Genomic DNA, 19541 nt, shown 5'->3' on the forward strand with positions numbered 1-19541 from the left:
TCCAAAACATATTTTATGCTGGTGATGGTATGAAAGATCAGGGTAAATTCTCCTTCAAAGGCTTTTCCTGTTTCACTTCTCTTAAAATGTAACTACTCCAACCCCCATATCCAACACACACACACACACACACACACACACACACACACACACACACACACACACACTCTCCCTCTTCAGTACTGTTTTCATTAACAATGAAAGAGATGCTTGGAATACAAACTAAACAATTAGGCAGGGAACAAGTATATAGATTTACACTTCTCAAATAGTTCAGCATTTGCTTAAAGCATTTGTTAATCTCTTAAGAATAATTCCCCTTTCATACTTTTCCAATATACCAGTTTCTTAAGCCCCTATATCTGAGTAAACCTGGTTTTAACCTTACAATTTCACCATACTTCAATCTCAAGGCTCAGAGTAAGCACTCTCTTTCTCCTGTTGCTTCCTAGATAGTCTTCCTTACTGGAAGACCCCTTATATAAAGGGTCATTTTCCTAGTCCTTCCTTTCTAGGACACCGGCACCACATTTATTCAATGATTCAATTGCCCATTATTCCCTAAAACCACAGGAAAATTGGCCATGCCCAATATCTGCAATAATATTGGTGGCTTATAGTCTTGCCTTAGTTAAAAAAAACAGCAATGTGAGGGAGAGTCAGTTCACTGTTGTCATTCATGCATTCATTCAAAAAATAGTCGTTGAGTGCCTACAGTATTCTGGACTCCAAAAAACAAACAACAACAACAAAAATCCCTGTCCTCATGGAATTTACATTCAGTGGAGAAGACAAACGAACTGCAAATAAATAAGTATATATTATGACAGATGAGAATGAGCGCTACAGACAAGAGTATGGTCAGGTAAGCCCTCCGTTAAGAAGGTGCCATGAGTTCCATTCACTGGCCATAAGAAAGGTATTGGAAGGTAATATGTTCTAAGTATTTCCTATCAAACTGTGTTCCAGATGATTAGATCAGTATAGTGACATCTTCATTACTGAATAACCTGTAAAATTAAGCTTGACCCAGGTAATTTCAAAAGTTCATTCCTACTTGAGTAACTATAATTTATCACAACATCCATCATTATAGATGACAAATGACAGCAACAGCAGTAAGATTAATATTTTAACCAAGAATATGAATTTGATGCTCTTCAGTTCATCTGACTTAAGGAAGTTTTGAAATGTGAAATAACTGAAAACTCAAGTGCTTCAAAAACTCATCAAAAAAATCATTATTATTTACAACACAGCTATTAAAAATCATACAGATTAAAAAGTAATCCTCGAGAGTGGCATTGACATATATACACTACCAAATGTAAAATAGTTAGCTAGTGGGAAGCAGCTGCATAGCACAGGGAGACCAGCTCGGTGCTTTGTGACCACCTAGAGGGGTGGGGTAGGGAGGGTGGGAGGGAGATGCAAGAGGGAGGGGATATGGGGATATATGTATACGTATAGCTGATTCACTTTGTTATACAGCAGAAACTAACACACCATTGTAAAGCAATTATATTCCAATAAAGATGTTTAAAAAATAAATAAAACAAACAAACAAAAAAGTAATCCTCAAGGCTCAACTCTGAATGTGTCTGTTTTGTGAAGTTAGCCATTACCTTTACAACTAATTTTTAAGAGTCCTTCCAAACTGGAGTTCTACAAGAGAATTAAACTCTAATGCCCTAAGGCACTCAATGACTGAACAAACTTTTCTCCTATGCATCTAGAATGGAACTAGCTAAGTACTATCATCCTTGGGAGAGTGAGAAAATAGAAATTCATATCATTTTCTATAGGTCTGAATTTTCTTGTGGGAACTGAGTGTGAGAAAGGCTGGAGGACATCTGATAAGTCAGATCGTACTTAAATCATAAAAAATAATAATAAAGATAAAATCTTCCAAAGTGAGATAATTCATTATTGGACTATATGGACAATTTTAAAAGAAACTTTCCAATTAGTGATAATGTTAAGAAATGTAGATTCATAAATGCTGCTATAATTTGTTACTTTAAAAAAATATATCTTATTCAATGTTATGAGTGAGGAAAATATTTGCTGAATCACAGAAATAATGGTTTTGTTCCCTAATATATAACCTGTGGTATACAACGATTTGGAAAATCAAGAATTGTCTGTACTACGAAAGTATATCATCACACCCAAGTGTTTTCCTAAAATCAGTTAAAATTAATCATTAACTTACGGACAAATAACAGAGAAAAGGGTCATAACTAAGCACTTTGAATTCGCTGTTAACAACTTGCAAACAAGATCCTACATTTAGCCTGTCTTGAGACAAATATGGAGAAGTCAGGGGCAGTAACAAACTGCCAGCTTTACTGAGTCATGATTCTGACTAAAACCGCGTTACGAAATGGAAAGAATGACAAGTCTTGGGTTTATTACCACAGATGTTGACTCCCTGAATTTATGGGTCTTAGATTAAAATAAAGCAAAAAACAAAAACAAAAAAAAACAAAAAAATTGCTTTGTACGAATGATGTGGGGCTAAAACGACTCCAGAAAGAACTCGCCAAAGCTGGTAACTCTGATTATTTACCTAAAACAAATCCTAACTGTGCAAACAGGCACACCCTCTAATGCATCAGACTGGGAACGGCGAGGTAAGGTGAATTCAGAACAATAACAAGGTTAACAGTTAAGTGAGAAAACAATTCTCAGCCCTAACAGTCCACACTGCGCCAGACGCCCTCGGTTAACGGAACCATAGCTCCGAATGGAGGCAAGCAGACACCGGGCACCTGGGTGACAGACCATCGGCAGCCTCCGCGCAAGACCGCCCGAGAGGGGTCCTCCAAACGCCCCCAGACGCCGTGTCGGCGACGATCCCAGTCCGCAGCCTCCCCCGGCAGCCCAACACGCTCCTCCGCGAGCCAGCCGGGAGAGAGAACCCGTCCAGAGGCGAACCCATCCAGGGACGAACCCGTCCGGGGGCGAACCCGTCAGGACACTGACTCGTGAGGCCAGTCCTGGGCGCCGCAGGCGACGGGAGATCCGGGGCAGCGACCTCTGCCCGGACTGGAGCGGGGAGCCCGAGGGTCGCCTCCCGCTCGGCTGCCAGTCCCCGCCGCCCCCGAAGCCGCAGGTTGCCTCTAATAACCGACTAGGGCGGAAGCGGACTGGCGCCCACGCCCGAGGCTCTGACTGACCTGGAGAGGTGCTTCAGGATCTGTTTCTTGATGAGCCCAGCCATGGTGCCGAAGCGGGGGGCGCCGCACTCTCTCTCCGTTCCTCACTGCCTCCTCTCTTCGTGGCCGTCTCCTCTTTGTCTGGGTTAACCCGGCCGGAGGAGAGGCGCGTGAGCACTCACGCCCGGGACAGACCTGAGGCCCCGGCCGAGGCCACAGCCGCCACCGCTGCCGCCAGGGACCGGGAGCATTGCGCTCAGGCAGCCGCGGCCGCCGCCAGCGCCATCTTGGCTGCAGCATCACCTAAGAGATTTGGGGGAGGGCCGGAGCGGGACGGGCTCGGGGCGGGCTCGGGGCGGGCTCGGGGCGGGCTCGGGGCGGGGCGGGGCGGGGCAACGCAGGCTCCGGACAGGCTCTTGCTGCCCCGCCTCCGCCCCTGGGACTAGTGCGCTGGTCTTCTGCTGCCCTGACGCTGTTGGGTGCTTTGACCCCCAACCCAGAAGCTTTTTGGGTTTTAGACCTCCGTCACCACGCTCTAGTCATGTTCCCGTCTCCATCACTGAGTTCTTCATCCACATCTTCTCTTTTTCATGTCCCTGTCAGAATTTGCTCCACAAATGGCTCTAATTGCTTTGCTTTCTTTACCTACTCAGCTTTCTTCACATTCTTGCCTCAGTGTCTTATCCTTTGTTTAGATATTCTGCTTTTCCCCCGGCTAAATGCTATAATTTGATGTTTCCTCTAGAAATTCTAAGAGAAGTAAAAGTTGATAATGTGTCTTAATAGAACCCAGGACCTGGGAATTAGAAGACCTAAATTTAAGTCCTGGCTCTAGTATTTTCTAGCTGTGTTAAGCTGGAGAAAATAATTTACTTACTTTTAGCTTCAGTTTAATCTTCTATACAATAGATTAATAATATCAGCCTTACCCACTCACTAGGTTGTTGTATCTAAAGAAATAAGGATGTAAAATTTCACTTAAAAATTTCTATGTAAAGGAAGGAAATTGTTGAAATAGCAGAGAGAATTATTACAGCTCTGCACCTTCACCCCACCCAGCCCCAAACCAACATTTTACAGAGGTGAAAATGACCACCCAGTGACATCTAAAAGTGGGGGAGGGGAGAATAACACTACCTCTGAGGGATGTATCAGAAAATGCTGTGGGTGTCTATGGGGATGGCCAGGGGATAGTTTACACATAGAGTCCAACATCTGACCCTTTTCAAGCAAGGGAAAGGAGATATATGTGGATTGACTGTTTACTCACTTAACATTTATAATGTACTATAAATGAGGCACTATTCAATTAACTAGGTAGCCTAAACAAACAAAACCTGTTCCTGCCATCAAAGAGTTAACAGCCTCAGAGGGAAGGTAAATTCCTAGTGCTAGGACCTTGAGCTCTATCATCAGACTCTTGTTCAAAGCCTTGCTTGACCATTTTGTAGCTGTGTAAACTTGGGCAAGTTATTTCAGTCTCAGCCTCAGTTACCTCATCTATTGGAGATAATAGTACCTAACACAATTTTGTGAGGATTAAATGAGATTATGCATATATAGTGTTGAACAAAGTGCCTAGCATATGTCAAGCTCTTAATAATGCTATTATTATCCTTAGCATAATTGAAAGTAGAAGTAAAGTGCTATGAAAACATAAGGGATGGAGTGATTCTATCTTGTTTAGCCAGAGATGGATTTACAGTGGAGGTATTATTTCAAAGGTGAGAATGTCAGTTTAAAGTTAAAAGGACTGGCCCTGAAGTCAGACTTGGATTTGAAACTTTGCTCTGTGGATTTTTAGCTATGTGGTTGTTGTGAGGATTAAGCTAATGAAGTTTAAGTACTTAAAGAATGCCAGACACAACTGTGGTTTAAATTTACATTTTTGTTAATTGCTATTTAATTCTCAAAGTATGATTTTCAAAAAGTTAAAAACGTGACTGTCATACAAATATATAATGAATGTGCATCAAAGATTTGTTAACTCATATTGGCAAGAACCGACAAGATAGGGTATAAAGTTAGTTCACTCATTAATGTGACTTAAATCTGTTGCACATGTTCATTATGTATTTATTATAAGAGTGATTTTTTAAAATATTTATTTATTTATTATTTTTGGCTGTGTTGGGTCTTCGTTTCTGTGCGAGGGCTTTCTCTAGCTGCGGTGAGCGGGGGCCACTCTTCATCACGGTGCGCGGGCCTCTCACTATCGCGGCCTCTCTTATTGCGGAGCACAGGCTCCAGATGCGCAGGCTCAGTAGTTGTGGCTCACGGGCCTAGCTGCTCCGCGGCACGTGGGATCTTCCCAGACCAGGGCTCGAACCCGTGTCCCCTGCATTGGCAGGCAGATTCTCAACCACTGCGCCACCAGGGGAGCCCCCAGAGTGATATTTTTAACTTTTAAAATTACACGTAGTCAAAATATACATGTATTTGAAAAGTAATAGTTACATGCTTGAGATTCTTTGTACTAAAACCTGGGAGGAGAGAGTGCATGGTGTGAAGGTGAATAGAGCCAGGGCTTTTACTGAACAGTCTGTGCTGAAACTGGCTTATACTGACTCATGAGAACCAGTTGTGCACATCTCTTCCCAACTCTGTGTTCTGGTGTTTGGTGAGTTCAGGAAAGCTTGAAATCAGCCATTGTGACAGTACTTTCACCACAGAAAATGGTAAACACTACAAATCAGGACTTTTTTCTTGGAGATCGGTTGTTAAACATTTACCAGCACACAGTGTAGGATGGGTTGAAGGGGGATGAGATTGCAGATGTATGGACGTTATTTCATAGGCAGTGTCAAGTCTTGGGAGACTTCTATGGTGACTGAATTTGGGGAAGATGATCAGATTTCTGATTTAGAAAAATATTCTGATAACGATACTGGCAGTACAGAGGACAGATCATGAGAAGAGAATGGAGACAGGAGCCTTGAGAAGGCGGCAGCATTACTATTTTTGGTGAGAGATAAGGCAGTATCAGTAAAGGTAAACAAACAAAAAAGGGTCAAGGACAAATTCCAGAGATTAAGACAAGGATTGGAGTTGAAGTTTACTGAGGTTTTTAGTTTGGGGCACTGGGTAGATATTGGAGCACACCACTAATTGAGACAAGTAATATAGGTGAAATAAGCAGTTTTGGAGATAAAATTGTTTTGGATTTGTTACCTTTAAGGTTATCTCAGGACCCCTGGATAGAAACATTTAGGTTGCAGTTGGGGGTAGAAATTCTTCTTTAGGATTTATTGGTATTCAATGATAGCTGAAGCCAAGAACAAAAATGATCTTGATCCAGGATCAGATAAATATGAAGGAAAGTGAAAAGGGAAGCTTTTTGAAAGAGCCTATTTTGAAAGATGAGAGGTGAATAGAAATGATGGTTACTCTGTGATGTAAGACTGATAAAATATTTTTTACATGGGGGATCCTATCAATTTAATATTGTTAGAGAAAATAGAATGACGAAAATTGGACATAACTAACTTTGGACTTTCAATGACTTTTTGATACAAAGGAATATAGACACCAATAGAGTGCCTGACTTAAAGGAGTTTGCCATGGCAAAGGTAACAGAATGATCACATGATCAAAGGATGATGATGATGATAATTACTAACAGGTACTTGACTTTTATCATTTACTCTTCACAAAACAATTCTGCAAGGGGGGATAATTATAGTATTCCATTCTATAGATGAGGAAGGTAAGGTGTGGAGAGGTTAACTAACCTGTCCAAAACATGTAGTGGCAGAGCCAGGATTTGACCCAGGAGTTTGAATGTAGAGACTGCACTCTTAACTACTATCTATGATTTCAATAATAAGACCTACTTCATAAATTGTAAAGATTAAATTAGTAAATATACATAAAGCTCTTAGAACAATTTAACCACACGCATTAAGCCCTGTGTAAGTATTAACCCTTATCTTTATCTTCCAAGGTTACACAGCCATTTTGTGGCAGAGTCCGTATTCCAACCTAAAATTCGTTCTCTTAACCATTACGATATAGACGAGTGAGCCCAAGACATTGGGGGAACACATAGGAGGAACACCTAATTTCAGGAAAGGGAAAGGAGGAGTGTGTCAGAAGTCGAGAAGCTTTTTTAGATAAATAAGACACAAAGCTCCGTCCAGAAGAACAAGCAGACAGGGAAAACTGTGAGTTAAAAAAGCGAGGCGGTTGACGTGTTGACGTGTTCCGTGTTTGTAACAGGGTGGTTGGATCCAACAGTCAGAAGGGCAGTGGCTGGCAATGAAGCTGAAGAGTCTTCATATCCAATTCCGTGCTGCGTATGGCTTTGCAATTTATTCTTCAAAAGACTTCACTGTCTGAACAATACTATTCGAACACACACCCACCCACAACCTTCCCCCTCAAACCCCCACAAAGATGGTTCGTTATAGGGGTTAGAAGAAACTCCCAAGAGCGACACAACCTGCAAAAGTAAAGAACAATCACACATTGGGCGAAAAAAACCAGCGTTTTCTCTCTTATTGGATCTGGCCAAGACGTAAACGGGTTGAGATAGGAAGCACGGTACGACTCTTGCTGGCATGCTGGGCGGCAGCGCAATCTCTGGCTTCCGGCGTCCTCAGTTGCTAAGGGAGACCGGAAGCGCCCGTACGCTCCGTGGGTGCAACCATAGAGTGCCGGAAAAAGCGTGAGCAGAGGGGTCGGAAAAAGAAAGCAACTGCGGTTAGTGCTAAAATGACGACCTTAGTGCTGGATAACGGAGCCTACAACGCCAAAATCGGTTACAGCCATGAATATGTCTCGTAAGTGTTCGCTTCCTCCGAGGGACAAAGCATATATGCCTAGTAGTTACGTGTGTTACGCTTTATCTTGGGACGTCTGTAAACTGCAAACGCCCCCGCGCGGCCCTCAGGCAGAGGGATGCTCTCGTTGGAATTGGGTAGTTTGAATGCTTTGAAGTGGGACTTTGTTACTAACTTTGGGCTACGTGGCCCCGGAAGTGGGACGTGTTTCGTTTCGTAACAGGAAATAGTTCAGGAAAATAGGCTTCTAAGGAAGCGGTTCCCGACAGAGGGGTCCGTACACAAAGTTCATGAACCCTCAGGAATCGTGGGCAACATTTTGTGTGTATATGCATTTTTTGGGGGACGCGATCATAGCTTTCATCAGATTCTTAAAGGGTTCCATGGCCCCCAAAAGTGTAAAAACCGCTGTTTCAGTGGCTGTAGACTTTGAAGGCTTTGTACTTTAGCCCTTCTAAGTGCTCATTGGCTGACCTGGTTGATCAGACTCAAATACTACACTGGCATTCATAAACTATGTTTGAGTAGAGACTAAGCAAATTAAAAGACACGCTTTTGCTCTAGAGTATTCACAGGGGACTCTTTCCCTTCCTCCCTCCTTTCCTTTTTCTTTTTTTAGAGGACAGACTGCGTAGGAATGTATATTGTTACAGTCTTATTTTGGCAATGTGTATCATCGTTCTCATCCTTTGACAGCAGTTCTGTTATCAGTTACTTAAGGAATAATTTAGAAGTCTTGATAAGAATAGGTGCAGAATACTCTATATCGTGTATAGACATTGTGTATGGTGACACAAAGGTGGGGGGAGAAGCAAGCTAAATAATCAAGAACAGTAAATTGACTAAAATTGTAATACAACCATATGATTGACTACAAGGCAGGTTTTAAAAATATGTCCTTGGGCTTCACTGGTGGCACAGTGGTTAAGAATCCGCCTGCCAATGCAGGGGACACGGGTTTGAGACCTGGTCTGGGAAGATCCCACATGCTGCGGAGCAACTAAGCCGGTGAGCCACAACTACTGAGCCCGCGTGCCACAACTACTGAAGCCCGCACGCCTAGAGCCCGTGCTCCACAACGAAGAGAGTAGCCCCCCAATCGCCACAACTAGAGAAAGCCTGTGTGCAGCAGTGAAGACCCAATGCAACCAAAAATAAATAACATAAATAAATTAAAAAATATATTGTTTAAAATTATGTCCTTGAAGACTGTTTAAACATAGAGAAAATGACAGCATAGTAAGTGAAATAATCAGGTATAAAACATTTTTACAGTATTATCCCAATTAATGCAAGGATTTTAATCGCCTTTAGCGCAAAATAATCCTTATACCAAAATGGAATATTTTGGGGTGACAAATTATGCTCCCCTTCACTTTCTCTCTCTCTGTCCCTTTCTCTGTATGTGTGTGCATATATATGCGCACACACACACACACATACATGTGTACACATGTATGATGGATAATGGTTCTAGTTTGTCTTCCTAACCAGATTGTAAACTCATGGTGCGTAGCAACCATATTTAAGAATACTTCCAAAAAAAAAAAAAATACTTCCTACGTCTGTACCTTATAGTATCTTGCTGATTGAAAATCTTTGACTCCATGGAAACTTAATTTTATGGTCAGAATTTTGAACTTGCAAATTTTTTTTTTTTGTTACCAGAATGGTATTAAGAATCTTCCAGGAACTTTACCTCAGCCCCTCTTCACCTCTGTGCAGTGGCAGAGCCAATTCCCACCTGTAAGGATGTCCTGAAGATTACTTGAGAAAGATAATGGGTCCAGTACAGAACTGGTATATACTAGAACCTTTTAAAAAAAAAAAAAAGGCATGTAAAAACTTTTTGGAGACAGAATGAGAAACACTGGTTTTGGATATTTTTTGACATCAAGGGTGGTGGTTAGGTAAATGTATTTTTAGGAACCAAGTATTTAGGGAATAATTACATTATTTGTTTCTTTGTTTATAGAGTTATTCCTAACTGTCAGTTCAGGTCAAAAACGGCACGTCTTAAAACTTTTACTGCTAACCAGATAGATGAAATAAAGGATCCTTCTGGACTCTTTTATATTCTTCCTTTTCAAAAGGTAATTCAACTATGTCATTTCTAGCATTAAAGACCTAAATTGAAGGATAATTTGGAATGTATATTTAAGATTTTGTATGTATGAAAATATTTTTGGATATCAGAGAAAAAGTTATTTAAATTTTAATTAAGATCTTATTAAAATCAAAAGTTTAAATTGTCATGTTAAAAAAATGACCATAATTAATTATACTTCAATGAAAAAAATCAACTATACTTCAATAAATAAAAATAAATGACCATGATTTAGTTATTGATTGTGAGTACTGAATTTTACTTGTTTATGTTAAAGCTAAATGTAATGAACACATTAAAGAAAAAGAGTATAGAGAGGTGTCTTTTGAACCCTTGATATTTTGGTTATTGTTAATTTGTAATATTTTGAATTTCTAAAAGGAGAAAAACATACCAATATAATAGGTTTGAAATTCAAACAGCATTAGACTGGTGAATGTGACCATAGAGAGATAAGAATCAGTGATTTAGAATATATTAATCTGATTTTTAAAAAATTGTTCAAATATTTTTGATAATTAAATTCATAAAACAAATTTTTTAGGGCTACTTGGTGAATTGGGATGTTCAAAGACAAGTCTGGGATTACCTTTTTGGAAAAGAAATGTATCAGGTAACAAATTGGAGTATGTATTCCAATTTCTATTTCCATGTCTTATTCAAATGAAAAATTTAAATCTGTACTTATATCTTAAGATTTATAAATTTTTGAATATGTTTCTTATATATATTTAAGTCACTTAATCTACTGTGCTTAGCTTTGATTTTCAAATAAGTGTAAGTGAATGGAATTTCCATTGTGAAGTGGAATTTGAAGTTGAGAAGAGATAGTCTGTATGAAACTTAAGATTAAAATTTTTACTTCAGATTTCTGCTATTCTTAGACCAATTCACTGTCTAATTTTTTTTCACAGTAAAATATTTTTGCTGACATATCTAAATGTGTGAATGATACAATGTTAAAATTTTGTGCTTTTAATATCTTTAGTGTGACTTTAGGTATACTGAGAAAATGTTCAAATTTTAATGCTTCTTAAGAGTGTGTGGGAGAGAATTATGTAAATGTTAAATATTCTAAAGCTTCTCACCTTTTAACTTTTAAAAACAAAATAACATTCCCAGTGCCTGTAGTTGTATCATTTATTACTTTTGCATAATTATCTTTAAACAATTTGACAGTACCATTTTATCAATGCTACCATTAAGAGAGTTAAAATTATATAATAGTTAAAGTGCATGTATTCTGTAACCAGACTTCCCAAGTTCAAATCCTAGGTATGTCACTGACTAGTTATATGGACCTTAGTAACTCATTCAACTCTTTTTGTTCCTCAGTTTGCTCACCTTTTAAAAGGGAATAATAGTAAGACATGTCTCCTAGTGTTATTGTGAGGATTAAATAAATGTGTTTATATATGTAAAACAAGTACTTATAATTATGACTACAAAGTTACAAAACTTTGGGAATTTTTTTCCTCACATAGGTTGATTTTTTAGACACTAATATTATTATCACAGAACCATATTTTAACTTCACTTCAATTCAAGAATCAATGAATGAAATCTTATTTGAAGAATACCAGTTTCAAGCAGTATTAAGAGTAAATGGTGAGTTAAAGTTTTTATTGAAATTGAGTTATGTGAATATGAATATGAATAGAGTAAAGAAACGCTTAAGGTCCAAGAATATTGGGTGACATTCTTTTTGATTTGAAGGAAATTAAACCTGAAATTTAAAAACTAGATGGACCCTTAGAGATTATCTAGTCAGACTTCTCTCACTTTATCTTTTTACTGATAGGATATTTCTCCCTAATGAAGTTACTAGCCACATATTTCTAATCTCTGAAAGATTATTGTTTCTGAGTTAGTTGTCTTTTCTTTCTCTGATGTGTCTGCTATTGTTATTATTATTGTTTGAAATAATGTTAATAGCTCAGGCTGCCAATATGAGGGAAGGCAATCTGTAAATATTATCTAGAAGTAAGTTTATTAAAGGCTAGAATCACATTACATGACTGTACAAAGAAAGTATACACATATTTAGCTTGTAGAATTTAAGTCTATGTAAGCAACAGTATACTGTAATGGTAGGAGCATAATCTCTAAAACAGTGTTCTCAACCAAGGGTGATTTTTGCTCCTGGGGACATCTGACAAAGTCTGGAGACATTTTTCATTGTCACAGCTGGGAGGGTGCTACTGGCATCTAATGTGCAGAGGACACAGATGCTGCTAAACATCTCACAATGCACAGTAAAACCCCCAACAACAAGGAGTTATCTGGCCCAAAATGTCAGGAGTTCCAAAATTGAGAAACCCTGCTCTGGAGTCACACTGTCTATGTTTGAATCCTAGCTCTGTTACTTTCTAATCATGTGACCTTGGGCACATTATTTAACTTCTCTGTGCTTCACTTTCTTCATCTGTGAAATGGGATTGTTGTGAGGATTAAAACACACACACTCACGGAGTTTAGAATAGTGCCCAGCATGTAATAAATGCTCAGTAAAATTATCTGCTATTAAAATAATTATTATAAACTGTGAAGTGAATATTTACCTTTAAAAGTTGATCACAAATTTTTTATCATTTTCCACAAAAAATATCATGTTTTAAAGTTTAAGCATTATAAAGAGCTTGTGACAGAATTAAGAATGTTATTTTAAATTAACATTTTTCCTATAAATAATGTTTTTGTCTTTCTGCTTGTTTTAGTTTGCTACCTTTCTTTATTGCTTTAAATTAATTATACTCTTATTCAGTGTGTTTATTTTTTCTTTATCTTTTTTTTTTTAAATAGCTGGGGCTCTCAGTGCACATAGGTATTTCCGAGATAATCCTTCCGAATTATGCTGTATCATTGTAGATAGTGGATATTCCTTTACACATATAGTTCCTTATTGTAGAAGTAAAAAGAAAAAAGAAGCAATTATTCGGTGAGTTGCATTCAATTTTCATCTTATTTCTTAGAATAAACCTGAATGAAATGTGTAATAAACTGAACCAAATTTGAATTCTCCCTTTTTAGGATAAATGTGGGAGGAAAACTCCTAACCAATCATCTAAAAGAGATTATATCTTACAGGTAATACTTAGCTTTGATTCTTTGGGAGGATGGGTTGCTGGGGGTGAACTTTTTAAAGTAATTTAAAATTATGCCTTACCTTTAGTTCTAAGTTCAGGTGGCAATTCTATATTATTGCTTAAAAGACTATATCACATATATAAATACTAATGATGTTCAAGTTGAAAAGCTTTCTAACATATGAAATGGTAGTGCCCACCAAAAAGACATTTCCAAATTCTAGAGAGCTTAATACATTAATAATATTTTAAAATTACAAATGTACATGTACTTCGTAAAACAAATTTAAAAATGCGTATAAGGAAATAAGGATCCAAAAAGAAAATAGATCTCTGCCTTCCCTTTCCATTTCTCTTGTCAGTTTTACTCCATACACAGCATAATATTTCAACTTTATCTTTTATTCTTTTTTAATCTCTATAAGCCTTAATAATATATTGATATGTTTCTGAATTAGCCAATATTAGTTGACTGTCCACTACTAAAAGATGAAGAATTAGTGTACTTAATCACGTGCCAACTCTACTCCTGCCTCCTAAATTTTATTAATGCTGTTATTTTTAATTTTATTGTGTTTAAAAACATAACTAGAATTCTTAAATCTCAGTTTTTGCTGCATTAACTTTGGCCGGTATGATACTGTCAGTATCTCTTGACTTCCCTCTGTGTTATATGTGAAAATAAGTGCATCTACATTTCCTTCTAACTTTCTTCCCTCCTTTTCTTTCTCTCAGATGTATCATTACTTTTTTAAACAGCTTTATTGAGATATAATTCTCATACCATACAATTCACCCATTTAACGTGTACAGTTCAATGGTTTTTAGCATATACATCCATCACCACAATCAATTTTAGAACATTTCATTACCCCCAAAAGAAGCCCAATCCCCTTAGAGCTGTCTTACCCCGCTCTAGCGCATTTAAAAAAAAAAACTTTTTATTTTGAAATAAAATAACACAGGAAGACACAGGAAGTTGCAAGACACAGGAAGTTGCAAGAATAGTACACAGAGCCCTGTGTACCCTTAGTGACATTTTATATAACTAGTACAACATAAAAATGATAAAATTGACGTTGGTGCAATACTGTTAACCAGACTACAGATTATATTCAGTTTTCACTATTTTTTACATGCACTTGTCTGCGTGTAGTTCTGTGTGATTTTTATCCCATGTATAGACTCATAAACACCGCCACAGTCAAGATACAGAACTGTTCCACCATTACAAAGGAACTCCTATGTGCTCCCCCTTTATATTTGCTCCCCCACCTTGTCCCAGTACCTTGGCAATTGCTAATCTGCTTTTCATTTCTATAGTTCTATTATTTCAAGAATGTTAGACAAACAGAATCATATAGTACATAACCTTTAGAGATTGACGTTTTTCATTGCTATACCATTTCTTCTTAATTATTGAGATTTATAATATTTAGATAATGTTCTTTACTATAGTTAAGTCTTCTTGCCTTGATTATAGATTAATTTTAAAAATAGAAAACTTATAAATAGTATTTACAATATTATGATTATGTGAATGTTACTCATTATGAAACCAAATAGAATTAGTCTCAGCTTCAAAAAGATTAGATATTTAATTCCCTTTCCCAGAAACAGCAAATTAGAAAGGGAAGGGAAGGCTGATACAGATGAGGACATTAACCAAAACCCAGGCAGTTTGAGTCCAAAGCCTATATACTTAGTCCTTCTGAATGAAACACTGAATGAAAAAAAATTCATATATTTTTAAAAGCAAGGCTGTTGAAGTCCAACTTGAAGAGAAGAAGCTGGCAGGAACAACTAGAAATACTGATGAAAAAGAATGATAATGAAAAGAGACTTCTCTAGTAGGTGATAAAAAATTTAAAACTGTAATAATTAAATTAAGGTGACACTTGTATAAGAATTAACTGACAGGGACTTCCCTGGTGGTGCAGTGGTTAAGACTCTGTGCTCCCAATGCAGGGGGCCTGGGTTCGATCCCTGGTCAGGGAACGAGGTCCCACATGCATGCCACAACTAAGAGTTTGCATGCCGCAACTTAGGATCCCACGTGCTGCAACTAACACCCAGCGCAACCAAATTAAATAAATAAATAAATATTTTTTTAAAAAAAAGAATTAACTGACAGATCAGTGACACTGAATTATTGATCCTAAATCAAACATTATATGTAAAAAAAAAAAAAAGTAATTGCATATTAAACAAAGCATCAGAAACCAATGAGGAGGGGAGTAACTGTTCAAGAAAGGATACAGGGAAAGTTGCCTGTTTGGAGAAAAATTAAGATTTTACTTTGCCTCATGCACTAAAGTTCAGATGGTTGTAAGACTTAAATATAAAAATAAAACCACAAGAAATAGTTAACTGAGTTGCTAAGCATAAAAACGGTGGAAGAGGGCTTCCCTGGTGGTGCAGTGGTTAATCTGCCTGCCAAGGCAGGGGACACGGGTTCGAGCCCTGGTCTGGGAAGATCCCACATGCCGCAGAGCAACTAAGCCCGTGCACCACAACTACTGAGCCTGCGCTCTAGAGCCCGCAAGCCACAGCTACTGAGCTCACGTGCCACAACTATTGAACCCCGCACTCCTAGAGCCCATGCTGTACAACAAGAGAAACCACTGCAATGAGAAGCCCACGCACTGCAATGAAGAGTAGCCCCCGCTCACCGCAACTAGAGAAAGGCCACGCTCAGCAACAAAGACCCAACGCAGCCAAAAATCAATCAATCAATCAATCAATTTATTAAAAAAAAAACAACAGTGGAAGAAGTAACAAAGGGTGTATTTTCTTACAACTTCTTTTTAAAATAAACTTTTCATTGAAGTAAAACATATACATATATACAAAGAAGTATAAGACCGTGAGTGTACAACTCAGTGAATTTTCACAAAGTGAATACACTCGTGTAACCAGAACACAGTTCAAGCAGAATATTACCGGCACCCTTAGCCCCCCTTTTGTCTCTGTTTAGTCTGAAAACAACTGACTTAAGGACAGGATAGATTTTGCCAGCTTTTGTTTTTTAACTATGTAAAAATTTTAAACCTTATGTACATCAAAAGCCTTCGTAAGCAAAACTAAAGTAAACATAATCCTGAGAAATAAACCTGAAAGAAATATGACACAGGGTTTTCTTTAATATATTAAGAGCGCTTATCAATCCATAAGAAAAACACTACCCCGGTATAAAATGGTTAGATAATTTTCAGAATACAGATGGTCAGTGGCACAAATAGATAATCATTGGAGAATTACATGCTGTCAAAGATTATAAAATGGATAATTCTCAGACATAAAAAGTGTTAAACATCTGTAGTAATCACAGATTCAATTCAGATATTTATTGAGCATTTATTTAGGAGCTTGGGATGCAAAACAGAAAAGAATTACTCTCCCTCATGGCACATTCTAGTAGAGAAAATGCAAATTAAAATACTACTCTTACAATCCAAATTAATAGAATTTTTCCAAAAGGTGTTGCAGATTTGTGATATGGACACTCTTATTTGCTGCTGGTCAGAGTATAATTTGAAATAACTTTTCTGGTAAACAATTTTGCAATATACCAAGAGACTAAGTATTTCATATTATGTGTCCTAGAGTATGAATAAATAATGGGATAATCAGAGATAACGATTAAGATGCCTATATTTCGAGTACAGGGACTATGGTAAACACTTTACATGTATGATTAGAATTATTTACTTCTTGCAGCTGTATTAAGTTGGTGAACTTACTACCTTTTTAGAGTTGAAGAGATTGAGTCCCAAAGAGATAAAGTAATTTGTCTACTAAGTTGTGATTAAGCCTGCCTCAGAGTCCAAAGTCCATGTTTATAAACACACGAGTATTTTTCCTCCTGATCTAAACTTTCAATATTTGGAACATGGAAAAATACATTTTAATAGATCCCTCTGGTTGAAATATGATAGGGTAATAAGAACCTGCTGTATAAAAAAGTAAATAAAATTAAATTTAAAAAGAAATACAGTAAGGCATTAAATCATATTTTTAAAGAATATTTAATAGCATAAGAAAATGTTCATGAGATAATGTTTGGGCTAAAACATAAAAAGTAAAAATCTATGTGCAGAGAAAAATATTCAAAGGAATATTTTTGTTTGTTTTTAAAAACATCTCACATTTTTGTTTGTTTTTAAAAACATCTTTATTTTCTACATTAAGCCTGTGTTGTCTCTGATTCACTCATCAAATATTTAAGCATCTACTTTTTGCCAATTACTGTGTGCTGCTGACTAACAGTACTTCTCTAATAGGAAAAGAAAGTGCACATAGTTAAGGCATTTTAGCAAGATTCTATACAGAAAGGCTGGAAGAAAATGTTTCCCTTTAATTGGATAATCCTTGCCACTTAAAACCTCTATTTTCAATTTCCTTCTGCAAACTGGACTGTTTGCCCTCAGAGGGATAATGTGGAGATTAAATAAGATAATGGAATGGGTATTCCATAAAGTTAAAAATATTTTACACATTCAAAAATTTAATATTTTTAAAAAATCAGTTACCTGAAAATTTAATTCCAGAAAAATATTTTAAATGATAATTGTAAATTATGTTTAAATTTTTTTTTTATTTATTAGTCATCAATTTTTTTTATTAGTCATCAATTTTATACACATCAGTGTATACATGTCAATGTATACATGTCAATCCCAATCGCCCAATTCATCACACCCCCACCACCCCCACGGCTTTCCCCCCTTGGTGTCCATACGTTTGTTCTCTACATCTGTGTCTCAACTTCTGCCCTGCAACCTGGTTCATCTGTACCGTGTTTCTAGGTTCCACATATATGCGTTAATATACAATATTTGTTTTTCTCTTTCTGACTTACTTCACTCTGTATGACAGTCTCTAGATCCATCCACGTCTCTACAAGACCCAATTTCGTTCCTTTTTATGGCTGAGTAATTAATATTCCATTGTATATGTGTACCACATCTTCTTTATCCATTCGTCTCTCGATAGGCATTTAGGTTGCTTCCATGACCTGGCTATTGTAAATAGTGCTGCAATGAACATTGGGGTGTATGGTTCTTTTTGAATTATGGTTTTCTCTGGGTATATGCCCAGTAGTGGGATTGCTGGGTGGTATGGTAGTTCTATTTTTAGTTTTTTAAGGAACCTGCATACTGTTCTCCATAGTGGCTGTATCAATTTACATTCCCACCAACAGTGCAAGAGGATTCCCTTTTCTCCACACCCTCTCCAGCATTTATTGTTTGTAGATTTTCTGATCATGCCCATTCTAACTGGTGTGAGGTGATACCTCATTGTAGTTTTGATCTGCATTTCTCTAATAATTAGTGATGCTGAGCAGCTTTTCATGTGCTTCTTGGCCATCTGTATGTCTTCTTTGGAGAAATGTCTATTTAGGTGTTCTTCCCATTTTTGGACTGGGTTGTTTCTTTTTTTAATATTGAGCTGCATGAGCTGTTTATATATTTTGGAGATTAATCCTTTGTCCGTTGATTCATTTGCAAATATTTTCTCCCATTCTGAGGGCTGTCTTTTCGTCTTGTTTATGGTTTCCTTTGCTGTGCAGAAGCTGTTAAGTTTCATTACGTCCCATTTGTTTATTATTGTTTTTATTTCCATTACTCTAGGAGGTGGATCAAAAAAGATCTTGCTGTGATTAATGTCAAAGAGTGTTCTTCCTATGTTTTCCTCTAAGAGTTTTATAGTGTCCGGTCTTACATTTAGGTCTCTAATCCATTTTGAGTTTATTTTTGTGTATGGTGTTAGGGAGTGTTCTAATTTCATTCTTTTACATGTAGCTGTCCAGTTTTCCCAGCACCACTTATTGAAGAGACTGTCTTTTCTCCATTGTATATCCTTGCCTCCTTTGTCACAGATTAGTTGACCATAGGTGCGTGGGTTTGTCTCTGGGCTTTCTATCTTGGTCCATTGATCTGTGTTTCTCTTTTTGTGCCAGTACCATATTGTCTTGATCACTGTAGCTTTGTAGTATAGTCTGAAGTCTGGGAGTCTGATTCCTCCAGCTCCGTTTTTTCCCCTCAAGACTGCTTTGGCTATTCGGGGTCTTTTGTGTCTCCATACAAATTTTAAGATTTTTTGTTCTAGTTCCATAAAAAATGCCATTGGTAATTTGATAGGGATTGCATTGAATCTGTAGATTGCTTTGGGTAGTATAGTCATTTTCACAATGTTGATTCTTCCAATCCAAGAACATGGTATATGTCTCCATCTGTTGATATCATCTTTAATTTCTTTCATCAGTGTCTTATAGTTTTCTGCATACAGGTCTTTTGTCTCCTTAGACAGGTTTATTCCTAGGTATTTTATTCTTTTTGTTGCAATGGTAAAATGGGAGTGTTTTCTTAATTTCACTTTCAGATTTTTCATCATTAGTGTATAG

General features: G+C 37.3%; 2 protein-coding genes across 4 annotated transcripts in view; one reads left to right on the forward strand and one right to left on the reverse strand.

Annotated features, from left to right (window-relative positions):
- BLTP3B (bridge-like lipid transfer protein family member 3B) overlaps window positions 1-3458 on the reverse strand; it is a 91293-nt gene extending 87835 nt beyond the window's left edge. The window contains 1 exon segment of the mRNA XM_068560076.1: window positions 3183-3458. Within this exon segment, the coding sequence (XP_068416177.1) occupies window positions 3183-3226 (44 nt within the window). The 5' untranslated portion in view covers window positions 3227-3458.
- Window positions 3459-7814: 4356 nt separating this feature from the next.
- Window positions 7815-19541, forward strand: part of ACTR6 (actin related protein 6) — a 31785-nt gene continuing 20058 nt past the window's right edge. For all 3 annotated transcript variants that reach the window (XM_068561486.1, XM_068561487.1, XM_068561489.1), the window contains exons 1-6: window positions 7815-7942; window positions 9918-10035; window positions 10594-10662; window positions 11534-11657; window positions 12852-12987; window positions 13080-13136. In XM_068561486.1, coding sequence (XP_068417587.1) covers window positions 7875-7942; window positions 9918-10035; window positions 10594-10662; window positions 11534-11657; window positions 12852-12987; window positions 13080-13136 — 572 coding nt within the window. In that variant the 5' untranslated portion in view covers window positions 7815-7874. The remainder of the gene's footprint in view (window positions 7943-9917; window positions 10036-10593; window positions 10663-11533; window positions 11658-12851; window positions 12988-13079; window positions 13137-19541) is intronic.

This window comes from Eschrichtius robustus, chromosome 13 (assembly GCF_028021215.1).
Source record: "Eschrichtius robustus isolate mEscRob2 chromosome 13, mEscRob2.pri, whole genome shotgun sequence".
Taxonomy (NCBI): Eukaryota; Metazoa; Chordata; class Mammalia; order Artiodactyla; family Eschrichtiidae; genus Eschrichtius; species Eschrichtius robustus.